General features: G+C 37.8%; 1 protein-coding gene across 1 annotated transcript; it reads right to left on the minus strand.

The window, feature by feature from the left end:
* Nucleotides 1–20,805: 20,805 nt before the first annotated feature.
* Nucleotides 20,806–21,777, minus strand: LOC100579478 (olfactory receptor 5K3). Its single transcript, XM_003261708.1, has one exon. The coding sequence runs from the start codon at nucleotides 21,775–21,777 to the stop codon at nucleotides 20,806–20,808; it is 972 nt and encodes a 323-aa protein (XP_003261756.1).
* Nucleotides 21,778–26,431: the final 4,654 nt, after the last annotated feature.

The following is a 26,431-nucleotide window of genomic DNA, read 5'->3' on the forward strand; positions in this document are numbered from 1 at the left end:
AAATGAAACAGTTAAAATAACCTGAGAATTTAAACTCACAGGAAGCTCCAAAATCACTGGCGCCTATTGATTTAGACACTTGCTGATATTATATGGAAAATAATATCTGTGTCTGGGATCCTCCAGACCTCAAGAAAAAAACAACAACTGAGTACCCTCCACATCAAAGATTGTTCCCTCTCTTCCAGGGAAGTAAATGTCCAATGCCTTCAGCTACCACTAAACCACAAGGAGAAATACCTTCTTTAGGCTTTAGCAAAACAAAGGTCAAAAAGTGGCTAGAGAAAACATTCAATTATGCTCACTGTTTTTATTTTATATTTTGTAATATATACATATAAAAATATATATACATATAAAAATATATATATACATATATATAAATATGCTGTCATAAGTATATATGTATATATATAGTTTGTTTGTTTGTTTTTTGAGACAAAGTCTTATTCTGTCACCCAGGCTGGAGTGCAGTGGCATGATCTCGACTCATTGCAACCTCTGCCTCCCTGGTTCAAGTGATTCTCCTGCCTCAGCCTCCCTAGAAGCTGGAACTACAGGTACGCACCACCATGCCCACCTAATTTTTTTGTATTTTTAGTAGCGACAGGGTTTTGCCATGTTTGTCAGGCTGGTCTCAAACTCCTGACATCAAACAATCTGCCTGTCCCAGCGTCCCAAAGTGCTGGGATTACAAGCATGAGTCACCGTGACTGGCAACTGTGTGTTAAATATCCAGGTCATGATATTTCATCTTCAAGTAAAATCATGAAGCTGAGCCTCTCCTGCTAATCACTTTTATCTCCCTGAAACAAAATGACAATAGAAAATGTTGGGAGGTCTTGTGGCATATTGTAAAATAAATACCTAATTTCTGTATGACTGCCTCACTCTTTATGACTGGTGATGAGGGATTTATCCCCAAACCCTAAGTAGCCTGGGACCCTCTAATCAGATTCTTTGGAAAACTTTAAGGACTCTCTACTTTCGCCTCTCACTTAGACTTCCCAATTACTCCCTGCCCTTTTACTTGTTTTTGCATGAATGGGAAGAACATGTCCTTTGAGTGTTACCTCAAAAGCATAATGGGCACCAGAAATATCTAGGGTATTATAGTCTAGCCTTAGACCCACTAGCTAAGGTATATCCTTGTTGCCTGCAAGCCATGGCCACAACCACCAAATTTGTCTAAAATCCTATTATTAATAAAGCACAACACTTTTCTGCATCTCTACTGATCTCTTATGAAACTTTAAAATTCTCCCCCTCCCACATCACTGTACATCACTTTTAAAACCTTAACCTTGCCACTTGCTTCCTTTACCAACTGATGAGAAACCTCACAATTATGTCACTGACACTAGATCGTTACCTTATTCTAGGCTAAGTTTATCAGAAAGCCCCCTTGTTCAACTTTGTGTTGATGGCTCCTACCTCAGAAGGCACGATGGGACTTGCCAGGCCCTATATGCTGTCACTGGTCAATATAAATCTCTTGAATATCATGCTCTGTCAAACTTAATTTATATTTAAACTTTTTCTCAGAATTCAGATTTATTGATTTCTGTTATATTGACTTTTAAAATGGTATTAAGCGGTCAGATTGGCAGTCAGCAAGAAAGGGAACTGGTGATTTCAAGAAAAAATTAAGCCGATGGTGTAAGTACATCACCACTGGCTGCAGTCATCACATCGTCTTAGATTGAATATGGATTTTTCTTTTGAACAAAGTTCCAGAGCTCTGATATCCAGGGACACTGCAGATGTTTCCTGGCAATATCCTTCACTTTGGTCAGTCTCCTGAGCCAGCGGTGAAAGTGCTCTCAAAAACACTGTCATTTTCCCAGCACAGTGTTTTTGATTGCATCAACATGTTGAGTTGGAATCCAGCAGTTAGAGGCTCCTGTGGGGCCCTACTGAAATATCACCATGTTGTAGTATTCATGACCCTAGGTTCACTGACCACATTTTTAATGAAGCCCACGGGCAGTTTCTCAATCTGCCCTTGAACTCTGAATACCTACAGTGCTGGCCAGAAACAGGTGAATTAGGCATGTTTGCTTTTCTCCAGGAATCTGTAGTGCTGATCTGGCCTTGTTCTAGCTTAAGTGAGTCTCACTTTTCCCCCAGACTAATTGTACATGCCAGACAGGGGTAGTGTTGGAAGGGTTCCTGGGCACACCTAACAGATCATATCTTCAGGTTTTCCTTTATTTAACACTTATCTGTGTTGTTTCTGCCTGCAGAGATGCTCCTTGTTCTTTCTGGCATTTGCATCCTGTTGTGTAGTATCTTTGGGTGGGTTTACGGCTTAAACACTGCATTGTGGAGCCAACCACCATAATCTTGGCCCTACTGGTCACTTTTATTTCTCTCAATGGGTCTTATACTCAATGTCCTGTTCTCAATATCTTGTACTTGGGGATCAGTCCCTTACACATGACCTTCTGCATGGCAGGTGGAAGACCTGTAATCAAGTGAATTTACTCTTTTAGCTTGGAGCTTGTGCTGTCCAAGGGGAACTTCATGTTGTGTTTGGTTTTGTTCCAGAGGACCTTCAGGTCCACCAATGCCCTGTCTGTGCTGCTTCCCACATCCTCGCTTTTGCTGACCAAGGCCTGGGCCAGGGGACTGAGCTGAGGCCAGTATCAGGCTGCCTCAAGTGGCGCAGGAGTCCTTGGCCACCATCCCTACTGAAGCTTCAGCCTCTATGCAGTTGAGGGGCCAGGTGGGTGCTTCAGGCACCATCATCTCAGTTACCATGCCCATGCCAGGTTTTTCCATGCCATCTCGGGCTAGTGGGATTATTCACCCTCCTTTGAAATAGTTCTTTGGACACCTTCTAAGAAAATAATAAAAGAAATTGCCATGGAGAAAATAACAGCTTCAGACACAGAAAACAATTGTATGGGTGAAAGCTAAATGTTTCATTCACTTGGGTGGGCCATGGAAACACCAAGGTGGCCACACGGTAGCTTCTAAGTTTGTGGCCATAGCTTGCAGGCCACAAGGATATACTTTAGCTAATGGGTCTAAGGCTAGACTATAATACCCTAGATATCTCTGGTGTCCATTATGCTTTTGAGGTAATGCTCAAAAGACATGTTCTTCCTATTCATGCAAAAACAAGTAAAAGGGCAGGGAGTAATTGGGAAGTCTTCTAAGTTTATCTCTCAAGTCTTTGTATATGATTTACTTAATGTGACCCACCACAGAAAGGACAAAGTGGGAGATATATTAGATAAGTAGTGGTTTGCACTCTTTAGCTTTTATTTGGACCACTTGACTTTTATTGCCACACTTGACTCATCTGCCAGAAACATAACCCTGGAAAAACTGTAATGTGGGGCAAGGAAGGGAAGTGGTTCCCCTGGAAACTTCTTTCACTTGCAAATAGATATTATCCAATTACCAAAAGCACAAGATTAATGATATAGTATAGATATTTGTCATCTCCAAATCAGATGTTGAAATTTGATCCTCAGTTTGGAGTTGGTGACTAGTGGAGGTGTTTTGGTCATAGGGGCAGATTCTTCATGAACATCTTGGTGCCAAGATGTTCATGGCTAAGTTTATCAGAAAGCCCCCTTGTTCAAGTTTGTGTTGATGGCTCCTACCTCAGAAGGAGCTCACAGTAATGAGTGAGTTTTCACTCTATTAGTTCCTGTGAGAACTGATTGTTAAAAAGAGCCTGGCATCTCCCTCCTCTTTTTTGCTCCTTTTCTCACCATGTGACACACTGGCTCTCCTTTACCTTCTTACATGAGTGGACGCTTCCTGAAGCCCACACTAGAACCAAATGCTGGTGCCAGGCTTCTTGTATAGCCTGCAGAACTGTGAGCTAAATAAATGGTTTTTTCTTTTATATTTGTGTAAATGTAAGGGATACAAGTGCAATTTTGTTATACAGCTATATTGCACAGTGGTGAAGTCTGGGCTTTTAGTGTATCCACCGCCTAAATAATGTACATTGTACCCATAAATAATTTCTCATCATTTACCCCCCTGTATCCCCTGTCACCCTTCCCAGTCTCTGATGTCTATCAGTCCACACTCAATGTCCAGGTATACACATTATTTAGCTTCTGCATATAAGACCGTGCTATATTTGTCTTTCTACTTCTGAGCTGTTTCACGCTTAAGATAATTACCTCCAATTCCATTCATGTTGCTGCAAAATACATGATTTCATTCTTTTTTTGTGTCTGAATGGTAGACTATTGTGTATATGTACCACATTTTCTTTATCCAATAATCTGTTGATGGACCGAATATTTAGGTTGATTCCTTATCTTTGCTATTGTGAATAGTGCTGTGATAAAGATATGAGGGCAGGTAACTTTTTGAGATAATGATTTCTTTATCTTTGAGTAGATACCTGATAGTGGGATTGCTGGATTGAATGGTAGTTCTATTTTCAGTCCTTTGAAAAATCTTCCTACAGTTTTTCATAAAGATTGTACTAGTTAGCTGAGCACTGTGCCTCATGTCTGTAATCCCAGCACTTTGGGAGGCTGAGATAGAATTGTTTGTACCAAAGAGTTTGAGACCTGCCTGGGTAACATAGTGAGACCCCGTCTCTACAAAACTAAAAAAAATTAGCTGGATGTGGTGGTGCATGCTTGTGGTCCCAGCTACTTGGGAGGCTGATGTGGGAGGATGGATTGAGCCCAGGAGGTCAAGGCTGCAGTGAGCTGTGATAGCGCCACTGCACTCTAGCCTGTGTGACAGAATGAGACCCTGTCTCCAAACAATCAAGCAAAAAAACAAGATTGTATTAATTTACATCCTCACCAACAGTTTAATAAGCATTCTCTTCATCCTCATCAACTGTAATTTTTTGTCTTTTTAACAGTAGAATGGAGATCTGATTGGTATAAGATGATATATCATTGTGGTTTTAATTTTCATTTCTGTGATGCTCAGTGATGTTGAATATTTTTTCATATGTCTGTTGGCCATTTGTATGTCTTATTTTGAAGCATGTCTATTAATATCCTTGGCCCACTTTTTAATGAGATTATTTTTATTTCATTTTTTTAGTTGTATTTAGTTGTTGAATTGAGTTCCTTATAAATACTGGATATTAGTCCCCTGTCAAATGCATAGTTTGCCAATATTTTCTCTCATTCTGTAGGTTGTCTATTCAATCTGTTGATTATTTCTTTTGCTGTGCAGAAGCTTTTTAGTTTAATTAAGTCTCATTTGTCTATTTTTGTTTTTGTTGTTTGTGCTTTTGAGCTTTTAGTCATGAATTATTTGCCTAGACCAAGGTCCTGAAGAATTTTCCCTAGATTTTCTTCTGGTTTTCTCATAGCTTCAGGTCTTATATTTAGGTCTTTAATTAATCTTGAGTTGGTTTTTGTATAGGGTGAGAGAAAGGAGCCTAGTTTCATTCTTTTGCATATGGTAGTTCAATTTTCCCAGCATCAATTATTGAAAAGAATGTCCTTTCCCCAGTGTATGTTCTTGTCAACTTTGTCAAAGGTCAGTTGGCTGTAGATGTGTGGCTTTACTTTTGAATTCTCTATTCTATTCCATTGATCTATATATCTATTTTTATGCCAGTACCGTGATGTTTTGGTTACTATACCCTTGTAGTATAGTTTGAAGTCAGGTAATGTTGGTAGAAGAGCTGAGGCAGGACTAGCTTGTCTGTCATAATGTAAAAGAGTCTTGGAAGATGTCTGGGGTCCAGGGTCTAAAACCCCTCGTGGCCTTTGGAACACCAAGCTCTGTGCCAAAGGGTGGAAGGCTGCCCTGCCGCACCACAGATCTAAGCCCAGGGCATAAAACCCCTTGTGGCTTGGATGAAACACAGGACTCAGGGCATAAAACCCCTTGTAGCCTCTGGAATGTGCACAGACACAGAATATAGCTAATTGGGCTATATTTAAGTTATTATAGGAATTTAAACAAGCCATTAGTCCATCTCAGTACTTGCAGTTTAAAACTTGGTGGGCTTATGAAGGTCAAATTCAGGTAAGAGAAAACAGACTTTGTTTCCTTCCCTGAATGTTGTTCATTTACCTGCATTAATTCAACTTTTAATAAAAATCAGACTATCCTAATAATTAAAGCCAGGGAAGGAGTCTGGATCCCTATGTCTTTAAATGGACTGCAGGAGGCATCTCCATCCGTTCATATAGTAACTGAAATCCTTAAAAAATTTATCCCATTCAAAAAGATTTTTTTTAAATTTTTTTTTATTATTATACTTTAGGTTTTAGGGTACATGTGCACAATGTGCAGGTTTGTTACATATGTATCCATGTGCCATGTTGGTTTGCTGCACTCATTAACTCATCATTTAGCATTAGGTATATCTCCCAATGCTGTCCCTCCCCACTCACCCCACCCCACAACAGTCCCCAGAGTGTGATGTTCCCCTTCCTGTGTCCATGACTTCTCATTGTTCAATTCCCACCTATGAATGAGAAAATGCGGTGTTTGGTTTTTTGTCCTTGCAATAGTTTACTGAGAATGTTGTTTTCCAGTTTCATCCATGTCCCTACAAAGGACATGAACTCATCATTTTTTATGGCTGCATAGTATTCCATGGTGTATATGTGCCACATTTTCTTAATCTAGTCTATCGTTGTTGGACATTTGGGTTGGTTCCAAGTCCTTGCTATTGTGAATAATGCCGCAATAAACATACGTGTGCGTGTGTCTTTATAGCAGCATGATTTATAGTCCTTTGGGTATATACCCAGTAATGGGATGGCTGGGTCAAATGGTATTTCTAGTTCGAGATCCCTGAGGAATCGCCACACTGACTTCCACAATGGTTGAACTAGTTTACAGTCCCACCAACAGTGTAAAAGTGTTCCTATTTCTCCACATCCTCTCCAGCACTTGTTGTTTCCTGACTTTTTAATGATGGCCATTCTAACTGGTGTGAGATGGTATCTCATTGTGGTTTTGATTTGCATTTCTGTGGTGGCCAGTGATGATGAGCATTTTTTCATGTGTCCTTTGGCTGCATAAATGTCTTCGTTTGAGAAGGGTCTGTTCATGTCCTTTGCCCACTTTTTGATGGGGTTGTTTGTTTTTTTCTTGTAAATTTGTTTGAGTTCGTTGTAGATTCTGGATATTAGCCCTTTGTCAGATGAGTAGGTTGCAAAAATTTTCTCCCATTCTGTAGGTTGCCTGTTCACTCTGATGGTAGTTTCTTTTGCTGTGCAGAAGCTCTTTAGTTTAATTAGATCCCATTTGTCAATTTTGGCTTTTGTTGCCATTGCTTTTGATGTTTTAGACATGAAGTCCTTGCCCATGCCTATGTCCTGAATGGTATTGCCTAGGTTTTCTTCTAGGGTTTTTATGGTTTTAAGTCTAACATGTAAGTCTTTAATCCATCTTGAATTAATTTTTGTGTAAGGGGTAAGGAAGTGATCCAGTTTCAGCTTTCTACATGTGGCTAGCCAGTTTTCCCAGCACCATTTATTAAATAGGGAATCCTTTTCCCATTGCTTGTTTTTGTCAGGTTTGTCAAAGATCAGATAGTTGTAGATATGCGGCATCATTTCTGAGGGCTCTGTTCTGTTCCATTGATCTATATCTCTGTTGTGGTACCAGTACCATGCTGTTTTGGTTACTGTAGCCTTGTAGTATAGTTTGAAGTTAGGTAGTGTGATGCCTCCAGCTTTGTTCTTTTGGGTTAGGATTGACTTGGTGATGCAGGCTCTTTTTTGGTTCCATATGAACTTTAAAGTAGTTTTTTCCAATTCTGTGAAGAAAGTCATTGGTAGCTTGATGGGGATGGCATTGAATCTATAAATTACCTCGGGCAGTATGGCCATTTTCACGATATTGATTCTTCCAACCCATGAGCATGGAATGTTCTTCCATTTGTTTGTATCCTCTTTTATTTCATTGAGCAGTGGTTTGTAGTTCTCCTTGAAGAGGTCCTTCACATCCCTTGTAAGTTGGATTCCTAGGTATTTTATTCTCTTTGAAGCAATTGTGAATGGGAGTTCACTCATGATTTGGCTCTCTGTTTGTCTGTGATTGGTGTACAAGAATGCTTGTGATTTTTGTATTCTGAGACTTTGCTGAAGTTGCTAATCAGCTTAAGGAGATTTTGGGCTGAGACAATGGGGTTTTCTAGATATACAATCATGTCATCTGCAAACAGGGACAATTTGACTTCCTCTTTTCCTAATTGAATACCCTTTATTTCCTTCTCCTGCCTGATTGCCCTGGCCAGAACTTCCAGCACTATGTTGAATAGGAGTGGTGAGAGAGGGCATCCCTGTCTTGTGCCAGATTTCAAAGGGAATGCTTCCAGTTTCTGCCCATTCAGTATGATATTGGCTGTGGGTTTGTCATAGATAGCTCTGATTATTTTGAGATATGTCCCATCAATACCTAATTTATTGAGAGTTTTTATCATGAAGGGTTGTTGAATTTTGTCAAAGGCCTTTTCTGCATCTATTGAGATAATCATGTGGTTTTTGTCTTTGGTTCTGTTTATATGCTGAATTACATTTATTGATTTGCATATGTTGAACCAGCCTTGCATCCCAGGGATGAAGCCCACTTGATTATGGTGGATAAGCTTTTTGATGTGCTGCTGGATTCAGTTTGCCAGTATTTTATTGAGGATTTTTGCATCAATGTTCATCAAGGATATTGGTCTGAAATTCTCTTTTTTGGTTATGTCTCTGCCAGGCTTTGGTATCAGGACGATGCTGGCCTCATAAAATGTGTTAGGGAGGATTCCCTCTTTTTCTATTGATTGGAATAGTTTCAGAAGGAATGGTACCAGTTCCTCCTTGTACCTCTGGTAGAATTCGGCTGTGAATCCATCAGGTCCTGGACTCTTTTTGGTTGGTAAGCTATTGATTATTGCCACAATTTCAGAGCCTGTTATTGGTCTATTCAGAGATTCAGCTTCTTCCTGGTTTAGTCTTGGGAGGGTGTATTTGCCAAGGAATTTATCCATTTCCTCTAGATTTTCTAGTTTATTTGTGTAGAGGTGTTAGTAGTATTCTCTGATGGTAGATTGTATTTCTGTGGGATTGCTGGTGATATCCCATTTTTCATTTTTTATTGCATCTATTTGATTCTTCTCTCTTTTCTTCTTTATTATTCTTGCTAGTGGTCTATGAATTTTGTTGATCTTTTCAAAAAACCAGCTCCTGGATTCATTAATTTTTTGAAGGGTTTTTTGTGTCTGGATCCCTTCCTTACACCTTATAGAAAAATTAATTCAAGATGAATAAAAGACTTACATGTTAGACCTAAAACCATAAAAACCCTAGAAGAAAACCTAGGCAATACCATTCAGGACATAGGCGTGGGCAAAGACTTCATGTCTAAAATACCAAAAGCAATGGCAACAAAAGCCAAAGTTGACAAATGGGATCTAATTAAACTAAAGAGCTTCTGCACAGCAAAAGAAACTACCATCAGAGTGAACAGGCAACCTACAGAATGGGAGAAAATTTTTGCAACCTACTCATGTGACAAAGGGCTAATATCCAGAATCTACAATGAGCTCAAACAAATTTACAAGAAAAAAACAAACAACCCCATCCAAAAGTGGGTGAAGGACATGAACAGACCCTTCTCAAAAGAAGACATTTATGCAGCCAAAAGACACATGAAAAAATGCTCATCATCACTGGCCATCAGAGAAATGCAAATCAAAACCACAATGAGATACCATCTCACACCAGTTAGAATGGCCATCATTAAAAAGTCAGGAAACAACAAGTGCTGGAGAGGATGTGGAGAAATAGGAACACTTTTACACTGTTAGTGGGACTATAACCTAGTTCAACCATTGTGGAAGTCAGTGTGGCGATTCCTCAGGGATCTAGAACTAGAAATACCATTTGACCCAGCCATCCCATTACTGGGTATATACCCAAAGGACTATAAATCATGCTGCTATAAAGACACATGCACACGTATGTTTATTATGGCACTATTCACAATAGCAAAGACTTGGAACCAACCCAAACGTCCAACAATGATAGACTGGATTAAGAAAATGTGGCACATATACACCATGGAATACTTTACCCAGGTAAAGATACAGAATGGCAGAATGTATACAAAATCACAAACCAAATATCTGATTTCTTTGAGCAGTGTTTTTTAGTTCTCATAGAGATCTTTTACTTCCCTGGTTAGCTTTATTGCTAGGTATTGTGTTCTTTTTGTGGCAATTTTGAATGAGATTGCATTCCTGATTTGGTCTTGAATTGACTGTTGTTGGTGTATAGGAATGCTTGTGATTTTTGTACATTGATTTTGTATCCTGAGACTTTGCTGAAGTTGTTTATCAGCCAAAGAAGCTTTTGGGCTTAGACCATGGGGCTTTCTTGATATAGAATCGTGTAGTCTGCAAACGGTGATAGTTTGACTTCCTTTCTTCCTGTTTGGATTTGTTTTATTTCTTTCTCTTTTCTGGTTGTTCTGTCCAGGACTCCTAATACTATGTTGAATAGTAGTGGTGAGAGTGGGCATCTTTGTCTGGTGCCGATTTTCAAGGGGAATGCTTCTAGCATTTTCCCTTTCAGTATGATATTGTCTGTGGGCTTTTCATAGATGGCTCTTATTATTTTGTGGAATGTTCTTTCAATATGCAGTTTCTTGAAAGTTTTTTTTAACACAAAAAATGTGTTGAATTTTATCAAAATCCTTTTCTGCATCTATTGAGATAATTGTGCATTTTTTGTCATTAGTTCTGTTTATGTGGTGAATCATATTTATTGATTTGTGTATGTTGAACCAGGCTTGTGTCCCAGGGATGAAGCATACTTGATAAACTTTTTGATGTGCTGCTGTATTTGGTTTGCCAGTATTTTGTTGAGGATTTTTGCATCAATGTTCATCAAGAATATTAGCCTGAATCTTTCTTTTTTTCTTTTTTTTTTGTATCTCTACCAAGTTTTGTTATCAGGTTGATGTTGGCCTCATAGAATGAGTTAGGGAGTAGTCCCTCCTCCTCAATTTTTTGCACTGGTTTCAGCAGGAATGATACCAGCTCTTCTTTGTACAGCTGGTAGAATTCAGCTGTGAATCCATCTGGTCCTAGTCTTTTTTTGATTGGTAGGCTATTTATTACTGACTCAATTTTTGACCTTGTTATTGGTCTGTTCAGAGATTCAATTTCTTCCTGGGTCATTCTTGAGAGGGTGTATGTGTCCAGGAATTTATCTGTTTCTTCTATAGTTTCTAGTTTATGTGCATAGATGTGTTCATAATATTCACTGATGTTTGTTTGTATTTCTGTGGTGTCGGTAGTAATATCCCCCTTGTCATTTCTCATTATGTTTATTTGAGTGTTCTCTTTTTTTCTTTATTAATCTAGCTAGCAGTCTATCTATTTGATTAATTTTTTTTCAAAAAATCACCTCCTGAATTCATTGGTTTTTTTGAATGGCTTTTTTTTGTGTGTCTAAATTTTCTTCAGTTCAGCTCTGATTTTGTTTATTTCTTATCTTCTGCTAGCTCTGGGATTTGTTTGCTCTTGGTTCTTTAGTTCTTTTAGCTGTAATAATAGGTTGTTAACTTGAGATCTTTCTAACTTTTGATCTGGTCATTTAGTGCTATAAATTTATCTCTTAATACTGCCTTAGCAGTGTCCCAGAGATTTGGTACATTGTCCCTTTGTTCTCATTAGTTTTGAATAACTTTTGGACTTCTGCCTTAATTTCTTGTCTCAAAAGTACTTCAAGAGCAGGTTACTCAACTTCCATGTAACTGTATCACTTTGAGTGAATTTCTTAGTCTTGATTTCTAATTCGATTGCACTGTGGTCCAAGAAATTGTTTGTTATGATTTTAGTTCTTTTGCATTTGCTGAGGAGTTTTTAACTTCCGATTATGTTATCAATTTTAGAGTATGTGTCATGTGGTGATGAGAAAAATGTATATTCTGTTATTTTTTGGAGAATTCTGTATATATATATATATATATACGTATATATATACATATATATATATACGTATATATATATATATATATATATATACGTATATATATATGTGTATATATATATATATATATATATATATATATATATATATCATGTCCATTTGATTTAGTGGTGAGTTCAAGTCCTGAATATTTTTGTTAATTTTCTGTCTTGATGATTTGTAATTTTCTGTCTCAGTATTCTGTATAATATTGTCAATGGGGTATTAAAGTCTCCCACTATTATTGTGTGAGAGTCTAAGTCTCTTTGAAGGCCTCCAAACACTTGCTTTATAAATCTGTGGTCCTGTGTTGGGTCCATATATATTTAAGTTAGTTAGGTTTTCTTGTTTGAATGAACCCTTTACCATTATGTAATGCCCTTTTTTGTCTTTTTTGATCTTTATTGGCTTAATGTCTGTTTTGTCAGAAACTAGGATTGTAACACCTCCTTTTTTTCTGTTTTCCATTGGCTTGGTAGATTTTCCTCCCTTTATTTTGAGCCTATGTGTGTTATTGCATATAACATTGGTCTCTTGAAGACAGCATAACAATGGATCTTAGTTCTTTATCTAGCTTGCCACTGTGTGTCTTTTAATTGGGGCATTTCACCCATTTACATTCAAGGTTAGTATTGATATGTGTGGAGTTGGTTTCTAGTTTTATTCCCCTGTAATCTGAGAAGATACTTGATATAATTTCAATTCTCTTAAATGTATTAGACTTGTTTTGTGCCTATTGTATGACCTCTTTTGGAGAATGTTCTATGTGCTTATGAGAAGAATATATATTCTGCAGTTGTTGGGTAGAATGTTCTGTAAATATCTGTTAAGTCCACCTATTCTAGAGTGTAGTCGTAGTTGAAGTCCATTGTTTCTTTTTTCTTTTTTTTTTGAGATGGAGTCTCACTCTGTCTCCCAGATTAGAGTGCAGTGGTGCGATCTCAGCTCACTACAACCTCTGCCTTCCAGGTTCAAGTGATTCTCCTGCTCAGTCTCCTGAATAGCTGGGATTACAGGTACCCACTACCATGTCCAGCTAATTTTTGTATTATTAGTAGAGACAGGGTTTCACCATGTTGCCCAGGCTGTTCTCGAACTCCTGACCTCAGGTGATCTGCCCCTCTCAGCCTCCCAAATTGCTGGGATTACAGGTGTGAGCCACCATGCCCAGCCTAAGTCCATTGTTTCTTTGTTGACTTTCTATCTCAATAATATGTCTAGTGCTGTCAGTGGAATAGTAAATTCCCACACTATTATTTTGTTGCTGCCAATCTCATGTCTTAGGTCTAGCAGTAATTGTTTTATACATCTGGGAGCTCTAGTGTTAGGTGCATGTAAATTTATGACTGTAATATCTTCTTGTTGGATTGACCTTTTTATCATTACATAATAACCTTCTGTGCCTCTTTTTCTTTTTTTTACTGTCGCTTTAAATTCTGTTTTGTTTTTATTTGCATGGAATATCTTTTTGCACCCCTTTACCTTGAGTTTATATGAATCCTTACATGTTAGGTGAGCCTCTTGAAGACAGCAGATATTTGGTTTATGATTTTGTATACATTCTGCCATTCTGTATCTTTTAAGTGGAGCATTTAGGCCATTTACATTTAATGTTAATATTGAGATGCAAGGTACTGATCTATTCATCATGTTCATTGTTATCTATACACTTTTTTTTCTGAGTTTTATGCTTTCAAGAGGTTCTATTTTGGTGCATATCAAGCTTTTGTTTCAAGATTTAAAACTCATTTTAGCATTTATTGTAGTGCTCGTTTGGTAATAGCAAATTACCTCAGCATTTGTTTGCAAAATAACTTTTTCTTTCATTTATGGAAGTAACTTATTTTGCTGGATTCAAAAATTCTTGACTGACAGTTATTCTGTTTAAGAATACTAAAGACAGAACCCCAATACCTTTTAGCTTGTAAGGTTTCTGCTGAGAAGTCTGCTGTTAGTCTGATAGATTTTCCTCTATAAGTTACCTGATGCTTTTGTCTCTCAGCTCTTAGTATATTTTCCTTCATGTTGACTTTAGATAGCACAATGACTGTGTGCCTTGGTGATAATCTTTTTGCAATGAATTTCCCAGGAGTTCTTTGAGCTTGTTGTATTTGGATTTCTAAACCTCCAACAAGGCCAGGGAAGTTTTCCTCCATTCTTCCCTCAAATAAGTTTTCTAAATTTTAAGCCTTCTCTTTTCCCTCAGGGACACCAATTATTGTTAGGGTTAGCTATTTTACATAATCCCATATTTCTTTGAGACTTTGTTAATTTCTTTTGTTTCATTTTTCCTTATATTTGTCTGATTGGGTTAATTCAAAATCTTTGCCTTTCAGTTTTGAAATTCTTTCTTCTACTTGTTCTATAGTTGAAACTTTTCCACTGCATTTTGTAATTCCCTAAATGAGTCTTTCATTTTCAGAAGTTCTGACTGGTTTTTCTTTATGATACCTATTCCTCTAGAATTTTTTAATTTGTATCCTGAATTTTTAAAAATTTTCTTTATGTTGGTCTTCACCTTTCTGTAGTATCTCCTTGAGTAGCTTAATAATTAACCTTCTGAATTATTTATCTGGTATTTCAACAATTTCATTTTGGTTTGGATTCATTACTGGGGGAATCTTTTCAGAATGTTATAGAACCTTGTTTTGTCATATGTATTACCAGAATTACTCCTCTCATTCATTCTCATTTGGGTAGACTATTTCTTCTAAGTGTTCTTGAATTTATTTTTGATTTGACTTTTTCTAAAATTTCACTTTTTCTCCCTTAAGGATGTGACTTTAATGTTTCTAGTTTTTCTTTTTTTCCCTAATTTGGTTCTTGATGGTGCTTTTAGGGGTGAAGACTCTGTTTGAGTTCCTTGATTATAGTCTTTGTATGATGACTTCCTCAGATATTAGTTGTAGTAGCAATGTACTCGGTGTGTGGGCAAGTTCACTATCTCCCATAGAATTGGAATGGCAGAGGTCTGTTGAAGTTTATCTCATTCCCCATGATATGTACTTTTAAATTTATTTAATTTACCCCCAGTATTTTATTTACTGAGTTGATGGTTCAGGCTTCAGGCCAGTAGGGGAGGTGTCCCTGAGTAGGAACTGGTTGTAGCTAAAGCATATGGATAAATGCAATACCCAATGGTGTGCAAAGATCCTAGCCTTGATGAAGGTGGCTGGAGGAGCTCTCAATTAGACACACTGAGTCTTATCAGGGAGAAGGATGGGAGTCAATTCAGTTCTTCTGCCAGGCCAGCAGTAAAGCTATCCACCTCCAAGACTCACTCGTGTCCCAAGAGAGGCACCTCTTTTCATCTGTAAGGATTTTGACTTTCTAAATAGAGAGAAATTGTGACTCTGCCTCTCATGCAAACCTGAACCTTGGGAGTGCTCCTTCTGTGAGAATGCAGTACTCTGAAGTGCTCCAGGAAGACTCTCTATAGGTGCACCCATGCTGAGCTCCCATGGGAGAAGCCCCAGCTGTGTCTGCAGTGGTGGACAAGGAAGGAATGAATTCCCCTTCTGTAAGATCTTTCATGAGCACCAAGGCTACCTGACTGTTGGAGTAGAGCTGCAGAATTTCCATCCTGAGCTCAGCACTGCAATTGTGTCTCTGCTGAAAGAAACTTCCCACCAGTGGAAAAATCTGGGATGTAAGGCCTGCCATCCAGATTCTTTTGTCCCAGGTATTGTAATAACTCAAGTTAACGAAGTAATAGAATTTTTATAGAGATTCCTCCTGATTCTGTTGAGAACTTTGTCTTCTTTGCTTCAGGGTCCTTTATCGTAGGTAGGGACTTCTTTATTATGAACCTAGACAATCAGTTAAAAAGTAAGTGTAGGCAGTGTTTGCATTGCGTGGTTCCAATATGCACAGATTTCATACTAGTTGAACATATATGGAATTACAGAAAAAAAATAGCTGACCAGGGAAATGTTGACATGGTTGTGTTTTGAGACAGATATTCACCCAGAAGAACTGGATTCTTTTGTCCCATGGGGTGTTCCACTGATGAGGTGCTCTCTGCCATACCCTAGGAGTATGAGTTCCTGAGAGCCAGACTATAGTGATTGTTCTTCTGGGTCTAACCACCCGGTGGGGCTGCTATACTCCAGGCTGGTGCTGGGGAAAGTCTGTAAGGGTTCTAGTGATTTTACCTTTCCTCAAAACCACAGCAGTTGGTACCAGTACCGGCTGTGATGGGAGTGGCAGGGGATTGATGTCGACTTTGTGAGAATCCTTGATTATAGGTAGCCTTAGTGTGTTGTTTTTCTTGAATGTTGATTATGATGGTAGTGAACTGGGCATGTGGACAGACTCAGACCTCCTGGTTAGCCAGTGTGTTGCAGGCAATGGTGGTAGCTGAGGTCAGATACCAGTTTTCTCATTTCTGGGCACAGTCTTATTCTATCTAGAGATGCTGTAGTGGACTGTGTTGGCTGGCCTCCAGCCAGGAGGTAGCACTTGCCAAAGAGTACCTGCTCCTGTAATAGTAGCGGGATTTGAGCTTTCCCTTCTTTGCCCAGAGGAGATATTCTGGTTTCTCAGGTGATGGGCAGGGCCATAAAGCTCCTAAATGTTTCTGTCATTTGTGTTACACTACCAGGGAGGGTGGAGGGGCACAGCCAGGTTGGGGCTGTGCTCTGACTCCCCACATGAGTGGCAAGCTGCAGCCTCTCTGAGGGTCAGAGGGCGTTTATTAGGCTGCTGGGGTAGTGTTCCAGAGGGGAGTGTGACTGCCTCTGTTGCACAGAAGAGAGTTTGCACAGGGGGTGGAGAGTAGCAGGTGGCAGTAAGCCTCACCCAGATCCCACACAGTTGGCAAAGTTGTTCTCACTCCTGAAGTGTTCTGCTAGCAGCACTGAGCTAAGCTCCAGGCAGCCTTGGCAGCCTGGCTCCTGCACTCATGGCTGCAGTGTACTTCCCACTTGCCCCCTGGGTTCTGGCCAAGGGAGTTTGCTCCCACTCAGCATTATATCCCAAAATTCAGCTGGGGTCTTCTTTCAACCTGTGACCACTGCCTGAGCTACTTGGCTGACTTCCTTGAGTCCCCTGTGAGATATAATAAGGAATGAATGGTTTCCCTCAGTCCATGCTAGAGATTGGGAATGCCTGCAAGGTGCTTTCCACTACTGCCTCTACTTTTATATTTCTCACTATTCCCTAAATCAGTCCCAGCTCTGGGTATGGTAAAGGCCTTCCCCCATGGCCTGGATTTCACGTTCCCTGATGGGAACGTGTACCCTGGAGGCAGTCTTTCCCCTTCTCACACTTTGGGGACTTAGAGTTTTTTGGCTGTTTCACAGTGTAGGTTGTAGCCTGCCACTTCTTTCAAACCGCCTGTGCTTCTTTCAGTTTTCTTGTTAAGTTCCTGTGTTGCTTCTTCAAAAAAGTTCACAGTATAAATCTCTACATGCTATTCTGTCCTTTCAAGTGGGAGAGGTGTGCTAACACTGCTTCTAAGCTTCCTTCTTGGAAGAAAAAAAACCCAGCAGAGCAGCCTCTAACATTTATCATTCTGTTTTTCTTTATGGGTATCCCTCTCATTAAATGTCTCATTGATCTCACAATACAATTAGCAACCTGCTCCAGGTACCTGCAGATGGTTTTGCTAGTCATAAATGAGCAAACCGGAGGACAAATAAACGTAAGGGAAGAATGCCTCTTTTTCCCTTGAACAAACTATAGTCAGGCTTCTGAACCTTCTCTTAGGCTGACTTGTGTACTTTCTTATAAAATTTAGTTCTAGTAAATAATGCAGAAAGAAATTTAGCAAGAATCTTCCCATCCTCAATACCTGATGACCTTCTATATCTGATCAAAATTCTTCACTTCCCATTCTTGGTATCTGAATACTCTGGCTTGCCTTCAGCAAAAATCCTGTTAGGATTCAGGTGCTATGGATTCAGTGGGCTATGATCATACCACTGCACTCCAGCATGGGTGACAAAGTGATTTATTTATCTCAAATATAAATAAACAAAAGAATAAATAAATCCTTTTAGATTGGTTCAACCAGAATTCCCCACAGACTTGATGTCTCTTCTTAATAATTTTTCATTCGCTGGCCATCCCCTGCTTCTTGGCTATAAGACCTCCCTTTTCCCGGCTGCATTTGAAATGAAGCTCAGCTCTACACTGGGGTTTTTCTGCCCCTAAGGCAAGAGTCCTGAATAAACTTTGCATTTAGCACTTTAACTTTTGTCATGCTCTGGTTTTCTTTGACACTAGCTTAGTGCATAGCAAGATAGCAATTTCTCAGTAAATTTTTTTCGTATTTGTGTATTTAATAAATAAATATTGTTTTGGCCGGGCGTGGTGGCTCACGCTTGTAATTCCAGCACTTTGGGAGGCCGAGGCAGGCGGATCACGAGGTCAGGAGATCGAGACCACGGTGAAACCCCATCTCTACTAAAAATACAAAAAAAAATTAGCCGGGCGTGGTGGCGGTCGCCTGTAGTCCCAGCTACTCGGAGAGGCTGAGGCAGGAGAACGGCGTGAACCTGGGAGGCGGAGCTTGCAGTGAGCCGAGATTGCGCCACTGCACTCCAGCCTGGGCGACAGAGCGAGACTCCGTCTCAAAAAAAAAAAAAAAAAAAAAAAAAAAATTGTTTAGATGCTTGGAATCCCTATTTTCTGCATCATTTATGCCTAACAGCATCTTAATGTTTTGTTATTGCTGTGAGCCCATCAATAATTTACAATTAAAGTAGTTCAGGTTGGTGGAACTGCTAATAAAAAGCCAGTGCCCTATTTAGATGTTTTGATTATTAAAAAATGTATCCATGTATATATGTATTAACTGTATGTATATATGTATTGTAAGTATATATTTATGTGTATATGTATCATTTGTATAATATCCATATGGACATGTAATATATATGTACATTTGCATTACATTAACGTATATATGTATTATAAGTATGTATATAGGTATTACATACCTATGTACACATTTGGTGATAGGCAAGTATTGTAAAATATTAACAATTGTTCAATAATTGTTAACAATTGTTTGATTGCCTAATTGGCTAAAAGAAGTATATGAATATTAATCATATACTTTTTTCAACTTTTCTGTAGGTTTGAAATTTTTCAAAATAAATTTGGAGGTAAATGTCTTTGATCCATATCTCTTTTGAATCTCTGCCCTATTTCTCTGCCCACTTCACAGCTTAGATTTTTAAAATGTTTCCTCTCCTGCACGTAGTTTGTGCTGTGTACAGTATGACTTAGTGTTTAAGACCATGGATTCCGGAGCCAGATAGCCTGGGTTTGGTTCCTGAGATCTACCATTGTATTTCTGTAGACAAGAAATTTCTCTGTCCCTCAATTTTTTTAAAGTAAGGTTATTAGAAATTAAAATAGTAATAAGAGTAAAAAACCTAATAAATTTGGTGGACAGTAAAATGGATACCACTGAAAAGTTATTTGAAAACTAAAAGATCACCTGAGAATTAATTTAAAATAGAATATAAACAGACAAATATGAGTGATAGTCAAGAAGCATGAATGTATCCGTTAGTATTTATTCAGTCATGAATAAAACATCTTTGCCAAATAAGCTTAAAAGATAAGAAGGTCTATTGGATTACACAGTCAGAAGAGATGGTTTACTCCAGAGATTTTGGGTTTATTTCTGTGTGATTTCCTCAGCTATGTCCTCATTTGAGTATTGACTACATCCCCAGGCTGGTTTCCCTCTTGATGGTGAAATGGAGTTGGTTCTGCTAGATTTCATATCCACATACCATAACATTCAGAGAGAGAAAGACTATTTTTTGTGGATCTCTTTTAAAATAAGAAAACTCATTTTTCAGGAAAAAAAATCACCTTTTCTGTCTCACTGGCTCCATATAAGTCACAAACTCTTCCATCAATAGATGTCTGGGATTCAGTGTTACTAAGAATTTAGAATGAATGACACAGAAACACACTTTTTATTTATTTATATATATTTTTTAAGGCAGAGTCTCACTCTGACACCAAAACTAGACTGCAGTGGTCTGATCTCGGCTCACTGCAACCTCCACCTCCAGGGTTCAAGCGATTCTCCTGCTTCAGCCTCCTGGGTAGTCGAGATTACAGGGATGCACCACGCATGGCTAATTTTAAAACTATTTTTAGTAGAGATGGGGTTTCACCATGTTGGCCAGGCTAGTTTCAAACTCCAGACCTCAGGTGATCTACCTGCTTTGGCCTCTGGAAGTGCTAGGATTACAGGCATAAGCCCAGATTACTGCGCCAAGCCCAGAAATACATTTTAAAAATTATGGGATTATAGAAAGGGAAAAGAAATCAATAGAGGTACTCTGTTTCATAGAACTTGATAATGTACAATGACTAATGACTAACACTCAATATGAAAATATTATTGATTAGAGAATACATACTCTGCATGAATAATTTTGCAAGCAATCTCTTGAAAGAACTCAAAAAAAGTTAGAATCAAATTCAAACAGGCAATTTACTTCTCACAGATGATTCTGCTTAAAAAGGGACTAATGTTTGAGAACTTGGAATGTGCCTGAGTTTGTAAAATTATGCTTTAAGATTCCAGAAATTTGCCAACAATAGTAAATACACACTACCATTATATGTACTGATATTTATTCTAGTATTTGTTGGATTTGCTGAAAATTGTAACTAATTACAATCTGACACAATCTGAGACCTCATGAGTAATTTAGTTCACTTTTGATGAACCCTAGTAGCTTAGATTTTGAAGTATATTTTACAGGAATTTCTCCTTTCTGAACATTTTGAACTCATATATCATTATTTTTAAATAATTTAATATTTTATATTCAAAGTGGCTTTGTCCACTTCCTCACTATCCCTTGATTTAAAATAAAGTATTATCGAGTTGAAATCAATTTTCTAGAGGGGAAGACACTTGTTTCAGAATGTTACAAAATTTTCTCTTCTTCATAATTTTTTTCATAATATTTATTACTTCCTTATTTCTTAGGCTATAAATAAAAGGATTTAATAAAGGAATAACTAAAGTATAAAATATAGCAACAGGTATATCTTTATCCCCTTCATTAACTGCACCAGGTCGAGCATACATGAAGAGAAGGGAACCATAGAATATTGACACAGAGAGAAAGTGAGACGCACAAGTAGATAAAGCTTTGCCTCTTCCCTCCTTGGATTTCATTGTAAATATTGTGAAAAGGATGTAGAAATAAGAGACTAAGACTATAGTAATAGTAAAGATTTGAATTGACCCTGCCAAGATAAATAACACCAATTCATTGATATAAGGGTCAATACAAGAAAGTCTATATAATGGAAGAACATCACAGAAAAAGTGATTGATTTGATGAGACCCACAGAAAGTTAACCTCAACAGAAACCCTACTTCAATCATGGGATGCAGGTTGCCAGCTAGGTAGGCTCCTGCAGTCATCTGAATGCAGAGTGTCTTGGACATCTTGGTGTGGTACTGCAGTGGGTTGCATATGGCCACATAGCGGTCATAGGCCATTGCCGCCAGAAGAAAGCAGTCTGTAGTTTCAGCAAGGCAGAGAAAATAAAATTGTGCCATACATTCATACAGGGTAATCCTTTTGTTCCCAGAAAAGAAGTTCTCTAACATCTTGGGAGTAATAGCAGAGGAACAGCAGGAATCCATCAGAGCCAGGTTGCCCAGAAATATATACATTGGTGTGTGAAGAGGATGCTCTATATAAATCAATGCCACCAAACCAATGTTCCCCACCATAGTGATCAGATAGATGGCAAAGAACACCAGAAACAGAACAGTCTTCAGCTTTGGATGATACGTAAATCCTGTGAGGATGAACTCAGCTGTCAAGGAGTGATTCTCCTCATTCATCTCCACCTTGTCTGTTGAGAGATGAATGAGGGTTATAATATTGTAATTGATTGTAATTGAGAGCATATTATTGTTCCTTCAATTTTTTTCCTTTTACAACAAGTAGAGGAATTTCTTTGTCATATTTCCCCTGCTGTTTCTAAATACATCCTCACATACTTCTAGGGGACATTTGTTCTCCTAAAGTGTCAGTGTCTATGACCTCAAGCTCTGACCCTTAGGATTCACAAGGATATTTTGATAATTTCAGGGAAGATGCTTAAAGTAGAAATGGTTCATTTTTATAAATTTATGCAAGGATAGAATCAAAAACTAGGGGACTCATATCTGGTTCATTGTTCTCAAATAATTTCACTGTCAGTTTTGTATTGAAGATCCTCCTTAAAACAAATTTATAATACATATATATGTCATATAATATAGAATATATATATTATATGGGGCTATATATATATACACACACACACACACACACACCTCTCTCTCCAAGAAAATAATTTTTGTATATTCTTCCAGTAGATTGAATGTTTTAAAAAAGCATATAACAGATACGTTAAATTTATATCTTAGGAATCGCATAAAATTCACTAAGAACTGAGGAGGAAAATATTTATCTTTAAAGAAAATTATCTTGGAAATTTAAAGAAATAAACATCCATAGATTATCACTTGTCTCATCCCTTTCCCCAGTGTCACACCCATTTTCATAAACATTGACTCTATCCATTCTATTATTCCTGTTGATTTTCTCTTGAATGCCTAAATCCTTCCTCTTTTTGATAAGGAATACTTTTTATATAATGCCACTTAAAGTTTTAACTAATTTCCCCAGGCCACACAGATTTCCATTTTCTGAATGGTAGACCCTCTCTTATATACTCCACACAATTCAGAATTTCTTGCCTATATATACATTGCTTTTTAAAAATGTAAGCCTATACAATTTTCTTATATTGTAAGCATTTTGAGGTTAGTTGTGATTTACACTTCTGTGAAAAGAGCTGTAAAATACTATGGGGGGAAAGGCAGTATTAATTTCAGTATTAGCTCCACCCTGATGACCTGGAATGCGTAAAGTTGCTTTATGAATTCTACTAATGATCCTTAATGATTCTTTGGTTTCTGCAGACTATTTGCTTTAAAGAAAAGTCTACAAAGAAATATATAAAATCATTACATAAAATTTTAAGTGTCTTTCTTTTATCTAAATTGACTCTTTTCTACCATTTTTCTGTTTCTTCAGAAAATTATATAAGACTTTCTGAAGTATACTATAGCAGATTAAAAGCTACTAAGTAAAAGCAAGCTTACCTTTATACTATAGCTTTCTAACACTTAGGAAAAAAGAGAAAATCCTTTAAATCTTAATAGGATTTTTGGAGTCAAATTTTGTTTTGCTTTAAAAGGCTGTTTCCTTTCCCTACATAGTGATTCATTAGGATATACTGACTGATAATTTGAATCACATAAGTTCTATGGTCAAAACAGACTTATGTTTTTATATTCAAAATATTGAAACAAAAACATGGGCTTTTATTAATTTGTTTTAAAATAATAAATGTAAGCCATGTAGTCAGTTAAGTTAGCAATAACTTTCTATGTACATGCCCAAATTATTTAACAGAATTTCTTTGTAACTTTACCTATGTGTTTTGAAATTCTATGTTATATTCTACCAGAAAGTCAGACAAATTGCAGTATTGTGTCTCATCCTAGTTCTTCATAGCATTCAATTTTGAAAAGTGCTAGAAAGATTAGAAAAAAGCTGAAATTTAACAACAATAAAAGATACTAAATAATTCAGAGGTACTAAATAATCCAGAGATTTATGGTTGCTAAAATTAGAAGTAAAAATAAGTTAGCACACTTCTCTTACCTAGATTTTACTGAGAAGAGCTTTGTAATAGCGCATTGTTTGCTTTATAATGTAGTTTTCATAAAATTAAAGAATATAAACCTTGGCCTCTAAAACATTTGGGATTAAAAGAATGAAAATCTAGGAGACTACTAGTAGCTCAGTGTTGATATTTATATCTGTTACACTGCAAAGTTAAAGTTTTCCACCAAATCCTAAAGGGATTTCTCTGCACTGACATCAGTGTAATTCTGTGGACTCAGTCCTAAAAATATATAAACCACTTGAAATTAATTAAAGATGCGTTGTGAGATAATGAGGTAAAAACAAATGACCTTCACTAAAGTCTGTTTGATGACCATCTTGCTGATTCATATGAAACCGATCTCATTTTTACAATTTTATTCACTATTCTGAACATACAAGATAAAACCAGCAGAAAATAGTCTCAGACTGGTTTGACCTGTTACTGGGGGAAGTGTGATTAATATGCTTTGTAGAAAATAATTAGTATTTAAAGAGGATCCAAGAAAGTGTAGAAAGTGCAGCCAAGGTCATCAACTTCTTCACTCTGTGAGGTGCATTTGTTCCCACATCCTACAATGCCCTCAGGGAAACATTGATATTATTATTATCTGGCTCCCCATATGAATTACTCAGATTGCTATACTGTCTTTTCTGCTCATACCACCTGTCCTTTACCCTGTTGTTTCCTTCTCCACACTTCACACACTGTGTGAAGATGGAAACAACACTCCTCAATATACTATATATTTGTTAGGACATCTATAATCAGTCACTCCTGTCCCATCACTACCATTAGCATATAGGCTTAAAGGGAAGGGGTTTCTTTGACACATTCAATCCTGTATTTCAAATATCTTGAATAGTGTCTGGCACTCTTTTTTTTGTTTTTTTGTTTTTTGAGACGGAGTCTCGCTCTGTTGCCCAGGCTGGAGTGCAGTGGCACAATCTTGGCTCACTGCCAGGTCCACCTCCCAGGTTCACGCCATTCTCCTGCCTCAGTCTCCTGAGTGCCTGGGACTACAGGCACCGGCCACCACGCCCGGCTAATTTTTTATATTGTTAGTAGAGATGGGGTTTCACCGTGTTAGCCAGGATGGTTTCAATTTCCTGACCTCGTGATCCGCCTGCCTCGGCCTCCCAAAGTGCTGGGATTACAGGCATGAGCCACCATGCCTGGCCATGTCTGGCACTCTTTAGTGCTAATTGAGCACTTGTTGAATGAAAGGGGGAAAAAATAATACTGCACTGCTCAAGAATTTATAAAATTCCCATTACTTTTCAAACCAAATCAATTTTTCTTATTTTGGTGTTCTACATATCCCATTGTTTTCTGTATCTTATCATCAACTTGTTTTCTCCTCCTTATCTCAGCAAACTTGCCCATGTGCTCCCTTCCTTATTCCTTGTGCATTTGCTTCAATTAATTTGCTAGTAATGTTTCTCTTATCTAAAACAGCTTCTCCCTATTTTCCATCTCAATAGTTGAGTTCAAAGAAGATCTTGCAGCCTTTCTTAATCTTTGAAATCAAATTGATTTTTCTTCTTCTTGAAATGCACAATACTTACCTGCTTTATAATATCCTTGTCACTTAATAAGGTGTGAGTAGTATGTCCCATGATTGTGTAAATCTTGATTAAATATCGTCAAGTCACAGACCAATTCATAAATCTTTTGGGCACTTTGTAGCAAACTGAGCTAGATCCTCAGACCCTCAATTCATACTTACTACATTGATTGCTAAAATTTCAGTTTTATTTTCCCTTTATTAAGTACTTACAACATACAGGGCAGTGGAAAAAAGACAATTGGCATAGGGGGACTAGGGTATGAACAGGGTGGGGATAAGAACTTCTTAGATAAAAATGGCTCCTGACAAGAAGCTCATAATCTAGTTGGGAAGAAAGACACATAGATTGCTAACTACAGTATAATTCAGGCTGTGATATAAAAAAGGGTAAATACTTTTTTTTGGTTTTGTTTTTATTTTTATTTTTTTGAGACGGAGCCTCGCTCTGTCTCCCAGGCTGGATTGCAGTGGTGTCATCTCAGCTCACTGTAACCTCTGCCTCCTGTGTTCAAGGGATTCTCTTGCCTCAACCTCCCAAATAGCTGGGACTACAGGCATATGCCACCACATCCAACTAATCTTTTTGTATTTTTAGTAGAAACGGGGTTTCACCATGTTGGCCAGGCTGTTCTCGAACTCTTGACCTCAAATGATCCACCTGCCTTGGCCTCCCAAAGTGCTGGGATTACAGGTGTGAGCCACCACACCTGACCAAAAAAAGGGTAAATAAGTTTTATAAAAATATAAAGAAGAAAGTGCATAGTGACCCTAGGAATAAAGAAAGATTTCTCAATGGAAGTGTCATTTGAGATAAACTTTGCAAAACAAGTAGGATTATAATAGGCAGAGAGAATGAAGAAGAGGAGGAGGTGAGGGAATCATATCACAAAAGTCTGGAATTTTGAAAGCACAAGAGCTAATCAAAAAATGGTTTGTAAGCTAGGGTGGCTGAATCTTACAAGTATGTTACATAGAAGAACTCATAAGCAATATAAGGGGAATGGGCAGTTAGATTACAAATTATTCTACTTAGATCACAAATTGTTCTACTTAGATCCCTCAAATTTATGGTTTCTGCCCTCACCATTTCACTAAAACTTTTCTCTGAGTAAGGTTGCAATGAACTCTAAATGTCACCTTCAAAGAACATCTACCTATCTTCCTAACCAAGCTACAGTGTTTGGTGCTATTGAAAGTCCCTTCG

Source organism: Nomascus leucogenys, chromosome 21 (assembly GCF_006542625.1).
Source record: "Nomascus leucogenys isolate Asia chromosome 21, Asia_NLE_v1, whole genome shotgun sequence".
NCBI lineage: Eukaryota > Metazoa > Chordata > Mammalia > Primates > Hylobatidae > Nomascus > Nomascus leucogenys.

Coding starts and splice junctions, on each gene's coding strand:
- LOC100579478 (XM_003261708.1), bottom strand. CDS start 21,777: ATGAATGAGGAGAATCACTCCTTGACAGCTGAGTTCATCCTCACAGGA.